Raw genomic sequence first — 20,991 nt, forward strand, 5'->3', positions numbered from 1 at the left:
TTGGTGGGGGGGGGGGGATAAGATGTTATGTCATCCTGGGAAGGATCTATGGGCAGGTACGTCCGTTCCCTTTTGACAAACTTTGGCAAAATGGAGAGTTTGTAGATGATTAATGGTGCTGTTTTTTGCAAGTTGTGAAAGTGTGAAACTGACTAATATTGAAAAGTTGGACTGCATATACATGTTATATATTTTTGTACTGTATACAGAACTTTGGTAATATTCTGTCACGCAGTGGTGTGGGGTGAGGAGGTGTGTGGGTGTATCGTTTCCCCTGAGTCTCCACAGAAGTATTCCTGTGTACTCCTGCCTCAGTTACTGCTTCACATAGGCCTAAACTTCTTCCCAATCCCCATTACAAACACATGTCACCCCCCCCCTCACCCCGCCCCAACTAACACCCCTCCCACCTAACTAAAACAAACACACTAGGTGGTATTACACCAGCATCGGGCTATTAACACTTTTTGAGAGGTATCGCGGCACTTATAATTGGCGTTGGAAGCTCTAAAATAGTGATTGGCAGAAAACCAGTGAGCTCTTCCACCAGGCTGCTTAGAATACGTACGTTTCCCGTTAATCAGCCCAAAATAATAACTGCCATTTAAATTCCGAGGAGGCCCAGAATAAACGTTGTAAATTCTCAAATTTTTGTTCTCAAATTTTGTTAATTATGTGTTAAAATGTCTACTTTTTATATCTGACAGGACTTATTTCAAATCTGTCAACCATTTTTGATAATATAAGTCGAACTTTGGAAATACAAATCAAAAATATTTCATATACCAGTAGTTTGTCGTAATTTCGACATCATCATAAAATACACACTATTATATAAAAAGATTTTGAGTGTTTCATATCAAAATATTCTACAATATTCTACTTTTACTATTTTGTCTCAATATCCCCCTCCCGTCCTCTGGTTACACCTATGTTATGACCATGCATATATAATTAGCATGCATTTTCCAGTTAGTAATGCTATTTAATGAAACGACTGGGTTATAAAGGTTATGATAAACATCCACCAAGTACCTCGTGGCTCGCACAGTACCGATTATTGTATTGGATCTGTCGTGTTTCTCTATACACGTACACATGTAAATACATGCAATGGCCCCTCGCATGCGTTGCATGCTCTATCATTTAACATAAGCTACCGACGCATACAGATTGGAACATTTGTCGGCTATTAGTATTGGTACTGTTTTGCCAATTGTCATTCCCCAAATTGTTTGCAGCTGCAATAAAACACATGTTGTGTTCCGTCTGTTGATCTGAATTTAAATATGGTAAATATTACTTCTGACTTTGCGGGGTTATGCCTGCATTAAGCCTCATGACTAACTTGTTTTTTTTTTAAGACGGCTCTCTTACGCTAGGCTAGTACTAGTACTAGTTGTAGTAGTACTAGTTATACTTTATAGCCTAGGCATGTGTTGAATAACGTTAGACATATTCACTAGCCATTGCCTTATTTGTCGCTAAGTCAGGCATTTATAGGGATAATCGTTTGATTAGGCCTTGCTTTACGTCCGCATGATGGAGGCTAAAAATGACGGAGGTTCGTCAAAAATGAGTATAGTCGCTTTAGTAGTGTCACAGACATGTTAAAAGATCTCAATTGGGATACTCTCGAAAACAGAAGAATCAAAGCATGACTTGTTACCATATATAAAGAGACTCATGGCCTTATTCCAAGCAATATAAATAACCTTCTTGAAGACAAAGACAAACTAACTACACGTCAATCTCACAGTTTGAATTATAAAATTCCTCAAGCTCAAAAGAACATTATAGATATTCGCTTTATCCTCGCACCATTCCTCAGTGGAATGCACTCCCACCTGAACTAAAATCAGCACTAAACACCGACTCCTTCAAGTTCATGCTGGGAAGTCAGCAGCACCATTAGCAAAACTCGAAGGACTGCACATCAACAGCCACATCAGGGGCGATTTGTGCAGTATCACACCAAGACCAAGGCCAGATAATGTTAATCATAGGCCTAACTTGGCTAATTGTCCATAAATTACTGCTAGGGAGCAGGGCATAGGCTAGCCTACATTAACAAAAACATTCCTACTGTATGATCAATGTCATGTTTTTATATGTGATATGTACAATAATATTCTTCTCCCCTATTTACAGGCCATGTACGTTCTCTTCGAACATGCCTCTGGTTTTGGCTTATTCTCGGTCAAAGAATTTGAAGAAATCTCCATGCTTCAGAGCCAAGTAGAAAAGAATGTGACAGAATTTGGCAAATTTGCTGGCTTGATTAAATTACATGCATTCAGCCCATTCAAATCTGGTGCTAATGCCTTGGATAACATGAACTGTATCTCAGAAGGTAAGCATGACCTGACTAATTGTTTTTTCTTTGAACTTTCAAATTTTAGTAATTTGAAATTTAGAGTTGCTAACAGCTGTTTTTTACCATGTAGATTGAAAATTGTGTCACCTTTGGCTCATAAGTACTGTATGCAAGAGTTCATCAAACTTACACTGTTATCCAGTGTCATTTATGTTGTATGACACATTGATCCCTCCCCCCGACATGTAAATTAAGACCTATAAAGTTAAATTTACACATAAATACTGTTTTCCTCTCTACAGGACTGTTGCATGATGATCTCAAATTGTTCCTGGACACAAATCTCTCAGAGAGGAAGGGAAAAGTAATATTAGGGGTCGGAGACAGTAAGATCGGTGCTGCCATTCAAGAGGAACTCGGTATAACATGCCAAACATCAGGGGTGGCGTCTGAAATTATCAGAGGTAAAGATAAATTTTCTCAAATTTAATGTCATTTTATCTTATTGAGAACAACCCTAGATGTGGCTTGATTTCTGGACATTATGAAATCAAAAGTATATTTATAGGGAATTATTTTGTGAAGCACTTCTTAGAAAGCTCTGACCTTTGTCTCTTATAGAATACTATGGTTCCTGTTAAGCTGCAATACACATCCTTGGACTTGTATAGCAACTGGACCATTTTGCATAGCATTTTGCGATGCAACACTGGATCAATAATGTATTGTATTTAAGTGGTCGATATGTTTTTTGATGTGTAAAAGGGTAACATGATATATTTGCATCTAGTTGAAAACTTCCATGAATATATATTGATATAGGCACAAAAGGATTCAATTGAAAATTAAGCTGCCTACATTACATTCCGATTTTTATAGGTTAAAAAAAACAACCCAAATGGGAACCACTTCGATGTTATTTCACGACAGATTATCTAGCAGCCATGATATATCTAGATGATTATTTCGATTAGTTTAAAATTATCCTTGTTTAATACGGAATTCTTCATCACATAAAAGTGATGAAATCAGAGATCAATGGCAGTGCTTAAGTCTTGATTTGATTTGTTTTTTTTTTGTCTTTGCAGGATTAAGGTACCACTTTCCTCGGTTTGTTAAGGGTCTGTCGGACCAGTCCCAGTCCAAGGCCCAGCTTGGCCTTGGTCACAGCTACTCGAGGGCCAAAGTCAAATTCAACGTACACAGAGTAGACAATATGATCATACAGTCCATCAGTCTTCTGGACCAACTGGACAAAGATGTCAACACTTTCTCTATGAGGATCAAGTAAGGAAATTCATTCCCATATTTTTTTATTGTTTTTATTCCCTCCCCCCCCCCCCCCACCCACCTCCTTTGAAGACCTTTCTAGAAAGGTTAAGTAATGTATCTTAACCACTGAATTTGTTAGTAACATTGTTAGATTTTTAGAAGGTACTGAAGCAACAACAACACAAAAGTATTGGCATCCTCTCTGGGGAAAAAAGTTGCCACAGGCATTGATATACCATATGAACACACAAAGCCGTAGATATAACAATCTCTCGTGACACATTGGCTCGTGCATCTGTAGTTCTAACGGCTGCAGCATATTTGTCTAAAATATAAACAGTAAACAAAATACCAATCATGAAAATAATGCAAAGTGCTGGACCGACTACAGATTGGATATCGAAGTAGAGTTAAACAGGTGAAAATGCTGGCAGAAAATACTGTGCAGAACTTTGTAATTATAATATTATTTGAGCCCTTCAAGACTTAAAATTTGTTTCAGTTGACTCATTCATATCTTTCAGCAACAGTCAGAGTTTTCCTATGTTGGTTTTTTTTTGCTCTAAAATGTTAACATTTTCACTCCCACTCACCCGCTTCACTTTGTATGCTCCGACCTCTTTCCTACTATGGTTTTCTTTGTATGCAATTTTAGATTATGTCAAGGTATACAACCTCATACCATATGTATCTGAACGGGTTACAATACAAAATGTTGCACATTATAACGTAACTTGAACTACTTTGACTGAGTGAGGGACCTCATACATGTTGGATGTGTCCTATGGAGGAACTAAGGCATGGTGTTAATGCATCTTTTATTAGGCTATAGTTCTTAAAGCAGAGAAAATGGACAAAATTGTGGAGTCAACTAGTCAGTTTCACTAGTGTCGACTAATGTTAGTAATAACATTAATGTCATGGGGATGTGTCATAATTCAGGGTGTTTTGTAGCACTGCACATCTTTTGCTCTTTCGTAAGACAAAATAACAACAGAAGAACAGCTCATAGATGCGGATCAAGAACGTTGCGTTTGATTCTTGAAATAATGCTGTAGGAAGAGAGAGACAAAAGGAAAGTGAATATTAGTAGTACTTAGCTTAGATCATTATGTAACTCTCCAATTAATTGACTTGTTTTGTTTTATATTACCAGAGAGTGGTACTCGTATCATTTCCCAGAGCTGGCTAAGATAGTATCAGAGAATGCAGTGTACGCTAAAGTTGTCCACTACATTCAGGATCGCAAGAACTTTACAGAGGACAAGCTCGAAGGACTAGAAGAATTAGTGATGGATAGCACGAAAGCCACCGCAATCTATGATGCTCACAAGTCATCCATGGGTGAGAAGGATATTCAAGAGTCATTTAGTTTTACACAGAGGTTTTATGAATGTTGTGAACCAAAGAAATATTGAAAACACTAAGGTTTTGTGTACAAAGTCTACTTATATCTTTGGAATTTTTAGCTTTTTGTGTAACTTTATTTTCATTCTGCTTATGCAATGGTTGATAAATTGTTCACCCGCTGAACAGGCAAAGTTTTTTTGGGCGTCCGGTCTGTTCAGACAATCGGAATCAGCTGTGGGGGTTGTCTGTGGATGACTAAATGTTTACATCAAATTCAGGTTGCACTGTAACTAAATACCACCTCCCCTCCCCCCCCAAAAAAAAAATAAATATAGGTAAAATGATGAATTGGCTGCTGATATTTCTTTTCATCTTGTTTGCTAACATGTTGTGATTTTGTGGTTGTAAACTCTGTTGAACATGATAACGGGAGGAAAGTATTCACATACATTGGGTAAGCAATGTTTTCATTAAATGTATACATGTGCAGTGTGACAGTGTCATAAGTTTTCCATGTTATAAATCTTTTGTCATGTTAGTCAACGATACAGAGAGCAAAAGTGCTTAGCAATCAAGTAAAACTAGAAAAAGCAGAATAAACAATAGGTGGTAGTTGGTGACCTAACCTTTTGGTTTGTTTTCCTCATGACCAGGGATGGACATATCTCCGATAGATCTCATCAACATTGCAAGCTTCTCGACCCGGGTGATCTCACTGAGCGACTACCGTAAGAAGTTGTTCACCTACCTCCAGGAGAAGATGCACGCTGTGGCACCTAACCTGACTAGTTTGATAGGAGAACAGGTAAGAACTAACCCAGCCTGCCATTGGAAGAGAATGACACAGCTATATATCTGATAGACAATAAAGGCTTTAATTGGTTAGAAGCTAATCCTGACACATGTGACCCGCAGAAACTCTCATCTAAGAAGAGAGGGGGGGGGGGGTTGAAATTCCTGGCAAAGTCTTTGTCAGCTGAAGAAAAAAGGTCCAAGTATCACATCTCAAGGTGATACCAGGAAACAAATCTTGGTAGGAAAGGTAGAATTTTGAAGAACATGTGCGATGATGATTTTGATATTTGGAGGTCAGTTAGTTATTCAGTTTAGAGATGACATAACTGGTTCTTCTTGCAAAAGCATTCAAGGATACCATGTAAATGAGAAGGCAGTAAGGCAGCATACCCAGGCATGTTGCATAAAATGAATAAGTCATTGTAAACACAACACATGTTAGTAAATTGCTTTCTCTGTCCATAGCTGCATGGTGCTACTACTACCTCAGTGTGTTGTCAGACTGTAACTTATTTAAATCTGTTTTTGTCAATAGGTTGGAGCAAGACTGATTTCTCATGCTGGTAGTCTGACCAATCTCGCTAAGTATCCAGCATCAACGGTTCAGATTCTCGGTGCAGAGAAAGCGCTCTTCAGGTAATATTTTTTTGTTTGAACAAAAGTTCAAGGTTCTGACTCCCTCATTAAATGTTCCACGTTCTCTCATTTCTCATTTGTTGTTATCTTCATCAAAAGTCAAAGTCAAACTGGTAAACATATCCTCATCTCTCTTACCCATCCCCCACAGAAGGGTGTAGCATCAATAAACATTCCAATTTGTATGAAGTGAAATCAATCACCTACTTGAGAGCAGAAGAGTTTGCAGTTGAAACATAAACATAAATGAACTTAACCAAACTTGGTACGTGTGGTATGCTCCACGTCCCTTCATTCCTCACCATTGAATAAAAGTAAATTTTTTATGCTGGATCTTTCATTTGTCACTTGATGTGAATAGTGTAGGGTTTCTTGTATCAATTTCTTACAAGGAGAACCTTTGGACACTTATATTCTTGGCCTTTGAGTATCCGTCCCTCACTTGTGATGGAAAACATGCCAAACAGTATTTATGTACAATTGCTATCATGTTAGTCCAGAATGTTTCTGTACAGGTCTTTAAAAAAAACCACATGTTTATCTCTTTCTAGAGCTTTGAAGACCAAAGGTAACACCCCGAAATATGGTTTGATATTTCATTCCACTTTCATTGGACGGGCGGCCCAGAAGAACAAAGGCCGCATTTCGAGGTACTTGGCCAACAAATGCTCCATTGCATCCAGAATAGATTGTTTTGCGGGTGAGTAACTTTGAAGGGAGAGTATAGTGATAACAAACCCTTTTTAAGACTTGATGCAGTTATTTTATGTATTTATTTATTTATATTTTTGGCCTTTGTGAATGTTTAGTTCCTATTCACAAAATGCCCTTTCTGGTACATCTCCTTTTTTTTTTTTTTTTTTTTTTGAAACGTAAACATCTTTGACCTTGAAAATATTCGGTTATTACTTTGGTATAATTATTGTGTTAAAATGTCTTGATTGTACAAGGGTGCTAGGGGACATCTGGGAGGTTGTAGATTCAAGCCCTGGTATAAAGTAGATTGGTTCAAACCCTGAACATGACATAGCAGGCAATTATGAAGTGTTTCATCTTTACATGTAAGTTTGCTAGATTTGTGTTGTTTGTTAGCATAAAGTCATAATCAATAGTAATAATTTGACTATTTTTTATCACACTTTGCTAAGTGGCACAAGGTTAGTTTTTCCCAGCACAGCAACATAGATCTTGTTAAGTCATGATGGATTTATAGCAAGGTAGATCATTCAAGTACCTGAAAATTAGAGAGGTTTGATCAGCAGTTGGGCCATGATTCATTCACTAAATGGAATGCACATGCCTCTTTTTTCCGCTCTGTTGAATATTTGATATGTAATTAGCATAGTTATGGTTTAAAACGTTGATTTGTCGATAATTTCTAGCAAAAGGTATGTTTTCTGTTCTCTTGAAGATGTCCCGACCTCTGTCTATGGTGAGAAGCTGAAGCAGCAGGTGGAGGACAGATTGAAGTTTTACGAATCGGGTGTCGTCCCGGAGAAAAATCTTGTCGTCATGCAAGTGGCAGCCACAGAGGTAATCTTATTAGGTCAGGGGTGTATGGGGGGGGGGTGGTAACTCTCAACCTTTCTAATTTTCAGGGTTTCTTGCAAAAATAAAGGTTAAGTTGTCACAGAAGGACAAAATGAAAAGCAAAGTTAGTTTTGGAACTAGCAGTTAATGCAATGTTTAGGTTCTGCTACTTCTCTTTGACTAGCCATCTACATGTACACCACAATGTTGTAAGTTGGTGCCGTCACATTATGCTTCTCTCTGGAAACTGATTGTAATGGTACTTCATGTGAAGTTATAAAGACACTATTTCTTCTTTTCTTTGTTTGAGGGTGGTGGGGGCATTGTAATGTTTTTTAATGATATATTTGCCATTAGTGATCTATTAAGCTTCCATCCTTGAACGTCTTGTCCATCTTTAAAGGAATAACGAAGGCAGGGATCAACGACAATTTATATTTATTAAGTACCCTCTAAACTATCTAACATTCGATTTTTAAGTTAACTGCTTCCTGTTGGACTGAATATGCTCGCTTTGAAAATTGGCTCCCAATGCCTCACCACAATACACAGTAAGCCGCCATTGATTAAGCAATACGCTTGAAATTTCATATTGATATAAATAATATAAATTATCCTTGATCCCTGTCTTGGTTATTCCTTTAAATTTGAAGCAAATCTCCATTTCTGAAAACTCCCTTAACTCGCTTTTGTTTGGTCTTTTCCTATACAACAGTCTGCGTTGGCTGTCGAGGCTGTCATCGTAGAAAGAAAGAGACAAGAAAAGCAGGAGAGAAAACGCAAGCGGAAGATGGTGGCAGCTCGTGGCGACAGTATAGCGCCCCCACTACCAGCAGCTACTATTGAAGAAATACCTTCAGAAGAACCACCAAAGAAAAAGAAGAAGAACAAGAAGAAGGCCGGTGGCCTGAGTAACGGCGGAGGGGCTGATGAGTCTGTGAAGGAGGAGAACAACTCCTTCATGATGGACACATCAGCAGAAGCCACACCGGTCAGCGAAGGCAAAAAGAAGAAGAAGAAGCAGCAACAGCAGCAGCAGGAGGAGGAGAATGGCGATGAGGGAGCCGCAGCACAACTGAATCAGTCTGTGGTTTCCATGGATACATCCGGTGGAGACCTCTCAATGAACAGCGAGAAGAAGAAGAAGAAAAAGAAGAAGAAGAGGAGTCTTCTTCAGCAAGGTGGTGACGAGTGAGGCCAGCAAACAAGCTATGTGAAGAGAGTGACTACTGCCTTACCACCCTGATATGGCCTGGGTACAGTAGTTAATTATACCTCCATCCTCGGTGGCAAACTGACCCATTTGAAACACCCGAAGGGACAAGCACAGCAAATTATGTCATTGATTTACAACATAAATGGTCTAGCCCCGCATGGGAAGAGTAACATTCTTCACCGACAGCCTACACCATTGTCATCTTTATTTGGGGACAGGAACATGACAGTGGTGATTGCAACGAACTGAAAGTCGGCGATCACTTGTGGGGCAAACCGTAGAAGTGGAAAACTGGCTGCAGACAACCTTCCCCTGGCAACATGCCCTACATGGATGCACTTGGTGGTACATTCTACAGACGAAGGAAGAAGCGCAAGTAAAAATGTGTTACATCTCCGCTTATCTTCTTTGACTTTCCTAGAGCTTGTGAGACCAAAGAGATTGATATGTGTACACCCTGAAACTTGCATAAATGTTATCATGTTAACTAACATTAGGCTTGTTTGTCAGTTCTAGCAGATATACCACTGTGGTGAGCACTCTCACTAAGCTAGTATCTTGGTTACAAAGTACGATTTTTTCAGAACCTGGTTTACAAGGAAGTTATACTTTTTCAGAGACATTAGTCAGTAGCAAGTCATGCGTCCTTCCTTTGTGATTAATCAAACATATCTGTCTCAGCCTGAAAACTTTATGCGTCAGCTTCAGTGCACGAGTGAAAGTTGTGAATTTCATTACCAAAATACTTTTGAGCGTTCTGACCATGATTTGTGGTTCACATTCTCAGATTTTGTACCCCACCTTATGTGGTAAGAGTTTGCTTCTCGGTTTATCAAAGCCATCAAATGTAACAAGAAGAACAAAGAATAGTTTCAGAAAAATTTCATCTTAATTATTTTGTGAGATTGTCAAATTCAGTCCTTTAAGATAGGAATTCTTATGAACTGATGCAATGGAATCACATAAACCAGTGACTTCTCAGGTCCTTGACAGTATAAATGTAACATGTTTGTTGTAACATGGTAATTACCATGTTCTGACTTGGAACAACAGCTCATTGATGAAATGAGTGTATAGTCTTGGTTTTGTTAAGTCTGATCAGAAGGGGTAAAAAAAACTACAAGTGATGGAATGCTTTATGGGAGACACTTTTTGTTTAACTTTTCTTTAATATTTTTAGTCTATCATTTACCTTCTTCCAATATCAACTAATCTTGCAAGATAATGCTCAAGATATGAAGATTTTCAAGTAATAAAAAGATGAAGCCACAGCATTTATTATTGGCTGACATTGTAAACTATTTTATTTAAATTCTTTGATTCAATGAAGTTTTACAGCATTGTAACATTATTGGCAAAAGCAAACATGTAATCAACTTTTAAAAGTTATGATTGATCAGCCTTTGTTGATAATTTGTATAGTAAGACCATCTCAAATGATAGTGTGTTGTGCACTATTATCAAAACATTGGTATTGTAAGACCACATCAGAATTATAGTGTGTTGTGCACTATGGTCAAACATTGGTATTGTAAGACCACTTCAAATGATAGTGTGTTGTGCACTATAATAATCAAATCATTGGTATTGTAAGACCACTTCAGAATTATAGTGTGTTGTGTGCACTATTATCGAACATTGGTGTAATAAGACCACTTCAAATGATAGTGTGTTTTGTACTATTATCAAAACATTGGTATTGTAAGACCACATTAGAATTATAGTGTGTTGTGCACTATTATCAAACATTGTTATTTTAAGACCACTTCAAAATGATAGTACGTTGTGCACAATTATCAAAACATTTTTGAAAACTGAAAACCTGCGAAAGAATGATAGTCCTTGTGGTGATGGGATATTTTGCAGAAGCGATGGTTATTGCTACTTTTATTATCCAGTTTGTCAGCTGTCCAATCAGACAGAAGTTGGTTGACACTTTGTGGCTAGATCATGTAAACTCAAATCTAAAAAGACCTAGATTGGTGGTAAAGTAACCAGACACTGGACCTATTAAAATTGTTTATTGTGCCTTGCAGCTGTTGAATTATTCATAGAAATTTCATTAACGTTTAAACTGTATATATTATTTTAATAATTGAGCACTGGAGAATTTGTTCTTGAAAGTTTGATCCTTTGTTTTAACAAGAATGGGTTTGCTTAGTCGTATGATTAAATTTAGCAATTTTGACAACTTAGCATGTACATGAAGAAACTAGTTACATCATTTTCTCTTTGAATGTAACAAATTTACAATAAAACACATTTGGTCTCGCAGACCGAGTTAAGCACTCATGGGTTATCTAGATGGACGGTACAGCAAAGTTTGTAAGGCAAAATATGGATAAAAGGAATATTTTAGTGAAAAATAAGATCCAGTCCTTCCAGTCATATCATTTTGTGTCTTTGTATCACCCTAAGCCTTGCCCTGTGATGAATTTTAGTTTCTGTGATAAAAATGTTGGCCTGTCCTGACAGAAAATTTGAATCTAACACGAGTGCGGCACATTGGTCACACTCCATCAGATCTCACTCTTAAGCTTGGCTTTGATTCATTACACAGGAATTTGTACAGACTTCACATACGACTGTGATTCAAAAAATCTCTCAAATAACAAATATCTGAACAACATATTATGAAGAAGAACTAGTTGGGGAATTCTGGAACGTTTTAACTCTCCAAAAGATTGGTAACTTGCAACCACTGACCATGTAAATTTGCATCTAAATCGCTATTTTACTGTCGGAAATTTGAATTTTCCTCGCTACAGTGTAGCTTGCTAATGATAGCGTCTCTGCAGCCCCCAAAACTGCAGCCCCCGAGTGTCGCGATGAACGTCATCATCGCTCATCGTTATCCACTGTTTAAAATATATTAGATTAAGTTGGCACAAGGTTCAAAAATTCCATTTTCCTGAATTATAGGATGCAAAATCTCCCAAATTGGACGCGATGAAAATATGGATTTTTTTTGCATATATCCAATAGATAACCAGTAAAACATTACTTTAAAGATGAACGATAATGAAACCCAGCATTGGTGCAAAAATACAATTTTATTCACAAGTATTCTTGTTGGCTTCCTTTTTACTTATCTGAAAAAATGAAGTCAAACCAATGTTGGGAAAGGCTGGAAAAAATACTAAACTTGTCAATTTTTGGGTTACGATGATAATCGTTACCTTTGCATTCATGATGGCATTTGTGTTGCCCAGCTTGTAAACACGGTATTGTTTATTGATACTTTTCATTGATATTTATTGGGTTTTTTTTGGAAGTCATTTGGGATAACCAGGGGTCAAATTGTGAAAACCTTGTAAACACGATGTCTGAAGAAGGGAAGGTTGGACCAATTACATATTTGGTGTGTGGAAGTACCACATTTATTATAAGAAGCCTATTGTATTTGGTGAAGGTCATTTGGGGTCATCAGGTCAATTTGTTAAAACCTTGTAAACATGATATTGCACAAAAGGGAACCTTGGACAGATCTCATATTTTGTTTACAGATGAACAATATCAAATTTAAGGAGCCTCTTAGTGTTTTCAGTGCGGTCAACAAACACCAAACATTTACTTCACTCCCCTTACCTGTCTCTCTACACAAACGCACCTTCCTAAACATAATATCGCAAGGGAAGCTTGGACAGATTGCATATTTGGTATGTAATTGTACTACATTGAGTACAAGAAGCCTAATGTTGTGGGTGGAGGTCTGGTCATTTGAGTTCACCAGTGGTCAAATTGTGAAAACCATGTTTTACACAATATTTCAACTAGAACAGATGTCCCATTTAGTATGTTGATGTATCTATGACATTTATTACAAGAACCTGTTGTTGAGGTCAATGGTCATTTCAGGACAGCCTGTGTCAATGTGAATTTAGTGTTTGTCACATTACACTGTTTTACTAAAATCAAGTATGTTTCTCACCCTCACTATATACATTATGTCAGATTCAGGAAGAAAACTGCTCATGTTACATCATCCAAACCACAGTGCATTTTTGCACTCTAGTCTTTTTAAATTGGGCTTTTCGCTAAAAGCTGTATGATGATCACATGATCCATATGGACCTGTGACATAATTATGATGAAAACAAAGTGAGCTGGGCGTACACTTTTCCTTCAGCTGAGTGTGTTAGTTCAGTTGCAACTTACTCAGTATTGATGCAACAAATAACCTTAAACCACTAGCAAAATGCCAAGAAATTGTGTCGTAGGGGGATGCAACAGAATATGGACTCTACAAGAAGAAGAACATCATTTGTTATAACTACATCCAAAATGCTAAATATGTATGATATAACATAGTATTGCCAACGTACTCTTCAAAATATGAAAGCAGTTGATATAAGCTGTGAAGCTTAAATGTATCTGTATAGATTTTATATTATAATCTGTGAGAATACATTACAATGTTATGTTGATTGGGCCGTTTATATGGCACTGGGTATTCTGTGAGCAAACATAATGTTAATCATCATTGGGCCATTTATATGGTAATGTAGTAGTGTTTTAGTATCTGAAAGGTCGCTGCCTTGTTCTCTCTGTTTTTTCTCACTGCGTTATACTTACCAGGGAGTTGCTAGAAAGAGAAACAATTCCAGTCATTTTTTACAATGTCCGTGTTTGACAATAATCTTTTGATATATTTTCTGCAAACTTTAATTCTTTGGTTTTGTTTCGGATCAGCAAACTGATACAAAATCATACATGGAAGTGTATGTCTGCATTGATTGTAATGTTGAAATTGCAACATCTGTTAAATTTTCGACCCAAATAATGAGTAAATAATATCCCGTCATTGAAGTTAATCCTTTTGAGAAGCCTATCATATTAACATCTTTTATTCCAAAGTGCTAAAAAGTGCACAGGCATGTAGGCCTATTTTTACTCTTGCTAAGATAATGGAGTATGTATATGTGTGTGGGGGCGGGGTTGGGGCTGAGTTGAAGGAGGTGGTTGGTGGAGGGGGACTTCCAAGTTATTATGCGGTAGTTTGCTCAAAAAGTTCATGGTAATCCTACACCTCTATACTATGCTGTTGTCTGTTATGGGATTATTTTGTTTCAGGACAGGATAAGGGTGGTGATTGAACTAGAGAAAAGTCCTGTCACTGAACAGATTTGGCGTGAAAAAGATCTAACTCCCTCATATTCGAAATATCCTTTATTAACCTTAAATATATTAGAAGCAAATATAATACTTTTCTAACAACTATCTGCATCTAAGGTAAGGTTAGAACTTACACTTAATTCAAGTGCTATGGAATGGTTTGTTCTACATAAATAAATAAATAAAGTGGATGTATTTTATGATACATGTATTGAATTTTTTAAAAGCATTTTTTTTAATGAGTTTTCTGCAAGCTGCTAAACCAGTGACCTGCTGCCCAAACTTCTTCTCTACCACTAGACTATTAGGTGGGAGAAGGCTTTTGCTTGCTTTTCAAATATTTAAAGATCTGGTTGTTTGGACTTAGTGTTTTTTCAAAACATTTTCTCCACTGATCCTTGTCAGGGAGAGGAAACCTTATCAGGGGGAGGGGTGCCGGCAAACTCCCTTGTCCGCTTGGGAACCTTGTCAGGGGGAGGGGGGACGGCAAACTCCTTTTGCCAGCTATCACTCACCCTGGCTGGTCTTGAACCCAGCTGATCAGAAATTTCTTATCGCATACGGAACTACCGATTACACCATTTTGGTTCCCAATGAAAAAACTTCGTTTTTTACCTTTATACTTCCACATCCTCCAAAGAACAGAAAATTAAAAGGCTCTGGCTGGACTTGAACCATAGACATGCATTCTGTGGTAATTGAACCCTAGACAAGGAGTTTGTCTTGCTCTTCAGGTACCGGCACTAACCACTGCACCACTGTAACTGTTGAGAAATAATGCTAGTTTCTAATATTTAAGGTTCATGATGGATGAAAGGAAGGAGGTATAAGAACAGCAAAAGGAAAACTGCCTTCACTGGGGTTTGAACCCAAGACAATGAGTTTGTCTTGCTCTTCAGGTACCAGCACTGCACCACTGTAACTGTTGAGAAATAATGCTCGTTTCTAATATTTAAGGTTCATGATGGATGAAAGGAAGGAGGTATAAGAACAGCAAAAGGAAAACTGCCTTCACTGGGGTTTGAACCCAAGACAATGAGTTTGTCTTGCTCTTCAGGTACCGGCACTGACCACTGCACCACTGTAACTGTTGAGAAATAATGCTCGTTTCTAATATTTAAGGTTCCTGATGGATGAAAGGAATGAGGTATAAGAGCATCAAAAAGAAAACTGCCTTCACTGGGGTTTGAACCCTGGACAAGGAGTTTGTCTTGCTCTTCAGGTACCAGCACTGACCACTGCGCCACTGTAACTGTTGAGAAATAATGCTCGTTTCTAATATTTAAGGTTCATGATGGATGAAAGGAAGGAGGAATAAGAACAGCAAAAGGAAAACTGCCTTCACTGGGGTTTGAAACCAAGACAATTGATTTGATTTATTTTGTTTTTCCACGTGCAAATATACAAGGTGAAAGGAAGTCTTCTATAAAGCATACAATAGCATACAATGAGTTTGTCTTGCTCTTCAGGTACCAGCACTGACCACTGCGCCACTGTAACTGTTGAGAAATAATGCTCGTTTCTAATATTTAAGGTTCATGATGAAAGCAAGGAGGTATAAGAATAGAAAGGAAAACTGCCTTCACTGGGGTTTGAACCCAAGAACATGAGTTTGTCTTGCTCTTCAGGTACCAGCACTGACCACTGCGCCACTGTAACTGTTGAGAAAAAATGCTCGTTTCTAATATTTAAGGTTCATGATGAAAGGAAGAAGGTATAAGAACAGATAAAGGAAAACTGCTCTCACTAGGGTTTGAACCTTAGACAACCAAATGAATTTGGGACCCTGGATGGTCATCAAAGGCATCCTGACAAAATCAGTTTTTTTTTACAATTTTTTTTAACCTCAAAATAAAGCAGTCAAATCAAACCTTTGTTTGTCATCTTGAGTTTTATCTTGACATTTATGAATAAATGGGTCAGTTTTGGCAAAAACTGCAAGGGGTACTGTACCACATACGGTGTTTCGAGGTGACAAACTTTTTTTCGCAAAGGCAATAAATGTGTATCTTTTCTGGTAGTTCGCGACATGCTGATTACGAATCGGAAGTTTATTTTGGAATTGGGTGTTTTGTGGGGGCGTACAGGGGGGGAAAAAGAACCTGATTTATGAAAAAAATAGAAATTATAAATACAAAAAGCCTTTCCCGGTCAGATAATTACACGAAATTGGTGTATAACAAAGACAAGGGTGTCTTCTGCTCCACGTCTAATTTTAATGTCGATGGGTGTTTCAGAGAGGACAAGACAGGGGGGCTGAAAAGAGGGTGTTTTTCAAATTTTGCACTTATAAAGAACACGTATTTCTATCGGGTCCTTTGGGACCACGTATCTCCCGAACGGAAGCAGATATGGACCTGGAAGTTGCAGATTTGGGCTCCTGAGCATCGGTTACCCCCGGTTATGTCATTTTGGCGAAATCGATTTTCGGTCGATTTGGGGTAAATTTTGGCAAAAACAGGTTTGGAAAAAAACAGACAAAAATCAGGTTTTTTTGCCTCCTACGCCCCCACACAACATCCAATTCCAAAATAAACTTCAGATTCGTAATCAGCGTGTCGCGAACTACCAGAAAAGATACACATTTATCGCTTTTGTGACAACAATTTTTTTCACCTCGATCAAGAAAAATGAAGAGCGAAAAACTTTTACGACGAACAAAGGGCTTAAACCTTTTGTTGTCCCGAAAAGTTTTTCGCTTTTCTATTGTTCCTGTGAAGTTGCAAACAGAGCGAAAAAAGCCTTTCCCGGTCAGATAATTACACGAAATTGGTGTATAACAAAGACAAGGGTGTCTTCTACTCCACGTCTAATTTTAATGTCGATGGGTGTTTCATAGAGGACAAGAGAGGGGGGCTGAAAAGAGGGTGTTTTTCAAATTTTGCACTTATAAAGAACACGTATTTCTATCGGGTCCTTTGGGACCACGTATCTCCCGAACGGAAGCAGATATGGACCTGGAAGTTGCAGATTTGGGCTCCTGAGCATCGGTTACCCCCGGTAATGTCATTTGGGCGAAATCGATTTTCGGTCGATTTGGGGTAAATTTTGGCAAAAACAGGTTTGGGAAAAAACAGACAAAAATCAGGTTTTTTGCCTCCTACGCCCCCACACAACATCCAATTCCAAAATAAACTTCAGATTCGTAATCAGCGTGTCGCGAACTACCAGAAAAGATACACATTTATCGCTTTTGCGACAACAATTTTTTTTCACCTCGATCAAGAAAAATGAAGAGCGAAAAACTTTTACGACGAACAAAGGGCTTAAACCTTTTGTTGTCCCGAAAAGTTTTTCGCTTTTCTATTGTTCCTCTGAAGTTGCAAACAGAGCGAAAAAAGCCTTTCCCGGTCAGATAATTACACGAAATTGGTGTGTAACAAAGACAAGGGTGTCTTCTACTCCACGTCTAATTTTAATGTCGATGGGTGTTTCATAGAGGACAAGAGAGGGGGGCTGAAAAGAGGGTGTTTTTCAAATTTTGCACTTATAAAGAACACGTATTTCTATCGGGTCCTTTGGGACCACGTATCTCCCGAACGGAAGCAGATATGGACCTGGAAGTTGCAGATTTGGGCTACTGAGCATCGGTTACCCCCGGTTATGTCATTTGGGCGAAATCGATTTTCGGTCGATTTGGGGTAAATTTTGGCAAAAACAGGTTTGGGAAAAAACAGACAAAAATCAGGTTTTTTGCCTCCTACGCCCCCACACAACATCCAATTCCAAAATAAACTTCAGATTCGTAATCAGCGTGTCGCGAACTACCAGAAAAGATACACATTTATCGCTTTTGCGACAACAATTTTTTTTCACCTCGATCAAGAAAAATGAAGAGCGAAAAACTTTTACGACGAACAAAGGGCTTAAACCTTTTGTTGTCCCGAAAAGTTTTTCGCTTTTCTATTGTTCCTCTGAAGTTGCAAACAGAGCGAAAAAAGCCTTTCCCGGTCAGATAATTACACGAAATTGGTGTGTAACAAAGACAAGGGTGTCTTCTACTCCACGTCTAATTTTAATGTCGATGGGTGTTTCATAGAGGACAAGAGAGGGGGGCTGAAAAGAGGGTGTTTTTCAAATTTTGCACTTATAAAGAACACGTATTTCTATCGGGTCCTTTGGGACCACGTATCTCCCGAACGGAAGCAGATATGGACCTGGAAGTTGCAGATTTGGGCTACTGAGCATCGGTTACCCCCGGTTATGTCATTTGGGCGAAATCGATTTTCGGTCGATTTGGGGTAAATTTTGGCAAAAACAGGTTTGGAAAAAAACAGACAAAAATCAGGTTTTTTGCCTCCTACGCCCCCACACAACATCCAATTCCAAAATAAACTTCAGATTCGTAATCAGCGTGTCGCGAACTACCAGAAAAGATACACATTTATCGCTTTTGTGACAACAATTTTTTTCACCTCGATCAAGAAAAATGAAGAGCGAAAAACTTTTACGACGAACAAAGGGCTTAAACCTTTTGTTGTCCCGAAAAGTTTTTCGCTTTTCTATTGTTCCTCTGAAGTTGCAAACAGAGCGAAAAAAGCCTTTCCCGGTCAGATAATTACACGAAATTGGTGTCTAACAAAGACAAGGGTGTCTTCTACTCCACGTCTAATTTTAATGTCGATGGGTGTTTCATAGAGGACAAGAGAGGGGGGCTGAAAAGAGGGTGTTTTTCAAATTTTGCACTTATAAAGAACACGTATTTCTATCGGGTCCTTTGGGACCACGTATCTCCCGAACGGAAGCAGATATGGACCTGGAAGTTGCAGATTTGGGCTCCTGAGCATCGGTTACCCCCGGTTACGTCATTTGGGCGAAATCGATTTTCGGTCGATTTGGGGTAAATTTTGGCAAAAACAGGTTTGGGAAAAAACAGACAAAAATCAGGTTTTTTGCCTCCTACGCCCCCACACAACATCCAATTCCAAAATAAACTTCAGATTCGTAATCAGCGTGTCGCGAACTACCAGAAAAGATACACATTTATCGCTTTTGTGACAACAATTTTTTTCACCTCGATCAAGAAAAATGAAGAGCGAAAAACTTTTACGACGAACAAAGGGCTTAAACCTTTTGTTGTCCCGAAAAGTTTTTCGCTTTTCTATTGTTCCTCTGAAGTTGCAAACAGAGCGAAAAAAGCCTTTCCCGGTCAGATAATTACACGAAATTGATGTGTAACAAAGACAAGGGTGTCTTCTACTCCACGTCTAATTTTAATGTCGATGGGTGTTTCATAGAGGACAAGAGAGGGGGGCTGAAAAGAGGGTGTTTTTCAAATTTTGCACTTATAAAGAACACGTATTTCTATCGGGTCCTTTGGGACCACGTATCTCCCGAACGGAAGCAGATATGGACCTGGAAGTTGCAGATTTGGGCTACTGAGCATCGGTTACCCCCGGTAATGTCATTTGGGCGAAATCGATTTTCGGTCGATTTGGGGTAAATTTTGGCAAAAACAGGTTTGGAAAAAACAGACAAAAATCAGGTTTTTTGCCTCCTACGCCCCCACACAACATCCAATTCCAAAATAAACTTCAGATTCGTAATCAGCGTGTCGCGAACTACCAGAAAAGATACACATTTATCGCTTTTGTGACAACAATTTTTTTCACCTCGATCAAGAAAAATGAAGAGCGAAAAACTTTTACGACGAACAAAGGGCTTAAACCTTTTGTTGTCCCGAAAAGTTTTTCGCTTTTCTATTGTTCCTGTGAAGTTGCAAACAGAGCGAAAAAAGCCTTTCCCGGTCAGATAATTACACGAAATTGGTGTATAACAAAGACAAGGGTGTCTTCTACTCCACGTCTAATTTTAATGTCGATGGGTGTTTCATAGAGGACAAGAGAGGGGGGCTGAAAAGAGGTTTTTTTTTTCAAATTTTGCACTTATAAAGAACACGTATTTCTATCGGGTCCTTTGGGACCACGTATCTCCCGAACGGTAGCAGATATGCACATGGGAGTTGCAGAGTTGGGCTCTTGAGCATCGATTACTGCCTGTTACGTCTTTTGGCGAAATCGACATAGGGTCAATTTTTGTCAATTTTTATTTGCGCCAAAAATAGGTGTTTTGTCTAAAAAGTTAAAAAAGTACCTCTTTTTGGTTCCCAATTCCAAAATAAACTTCAGATTCGTAATCAGCGTGTCGCGAACTACCAGAAAAGATACACAGTTATCGACTGTGCTTACCTCTTACTCGTATTTTTGAATAAAACCAAGGATTTTAGTGTTACAATTTTAAAGGCACCTCATAGATATCAGCATTGGCATACGGAGGCAAAAGCATGCCGGAATAAATAGTAACGATTTTATCACTTCTGTAGAATCAGAAGGACCCCTGATCCATTTGCATGATTATGGCAAGAATAGAAAAAGTTTCGATTTTAGATCAAAGATTGATAAAAATCATAAGGCTATATATATATTGCCTTACCAAATTTAGGGGGTAAAGATCAAATTTCTCTGATACTGTAAACCTTATAAACAGTTTATTCCAAGTTAGGAAGTATGGATATGATTTATAATTGGCATGCGGATGCATAATATCGAATATGAAAGCCTTACTTTGCGTGCAAAAAGGTGTAGGCCTACTTTGTAGGACAGCGGTTCTATTGGACGTTTTCCGTCATATTTATTTCAGGTTGGATGTAGTTTCGTTGTGACCAGGCAGCGTTTATGTAACTTAACAGTTAACTTTGTCTATTTAGATTTTTACTATGAACAATCTCAATGCGAAATAATTGTGTAAAACGGTCTTAGTT

At 38.3% G+C, this 20,991-nt stretch overlaps 1 protein-coding gene across 1 annotated transcript; it reads left to right on the plus strand.

The window, feature by feature from the left end:
- The first annotated feature begins 1,124 nt into the window (after nt 1-1,124).
- Nucleotides 1,125-14,431, plus strand: LOC139967627 (nucleolar protein 56-like). The gene is made up of 10 exons (XM_071971596.1): nt 1,125-1,292; nt 2,152-2,353; nt 2,620-2,781; nt 3,406-3,604; nt 4,746-4,933; nt 5,593-5,744; nt 6,270-6,370; nt 6,922-7,070; nt 7,782-7,903; nt 8,616-14,431. The coding sequence occupies exons 1-10, from the start codon at nt 1,290-1,292 to the stop codon at nt 9,093-9,095; spliced, it is 1,758 nt and encodes a 585-aa protein (XP_071827697.1). The 5' UTR covers nt 1,125-1,289; the 3' UTR covers nt 9,096-14,431.
- The last annotated feature ends 6,560 nt before the right edge of the window (nt 14,432-20,991 follow it).

This window comes from Apostichopus japonicus, chromosome 5, assembly GCF_037975245.1.
Source record: "Apostichopus japonicus isolate 1M-3 chromosome 5, ASM3797524v1, whole genome shotgun sequence".
Lineage (NCBI taxonomy): Eukaryota > Metazoa > Echinodermata > Holothuroidea > Aspidochirotida > Stichopodidae > Apostichopus > Apostichopus japonicus.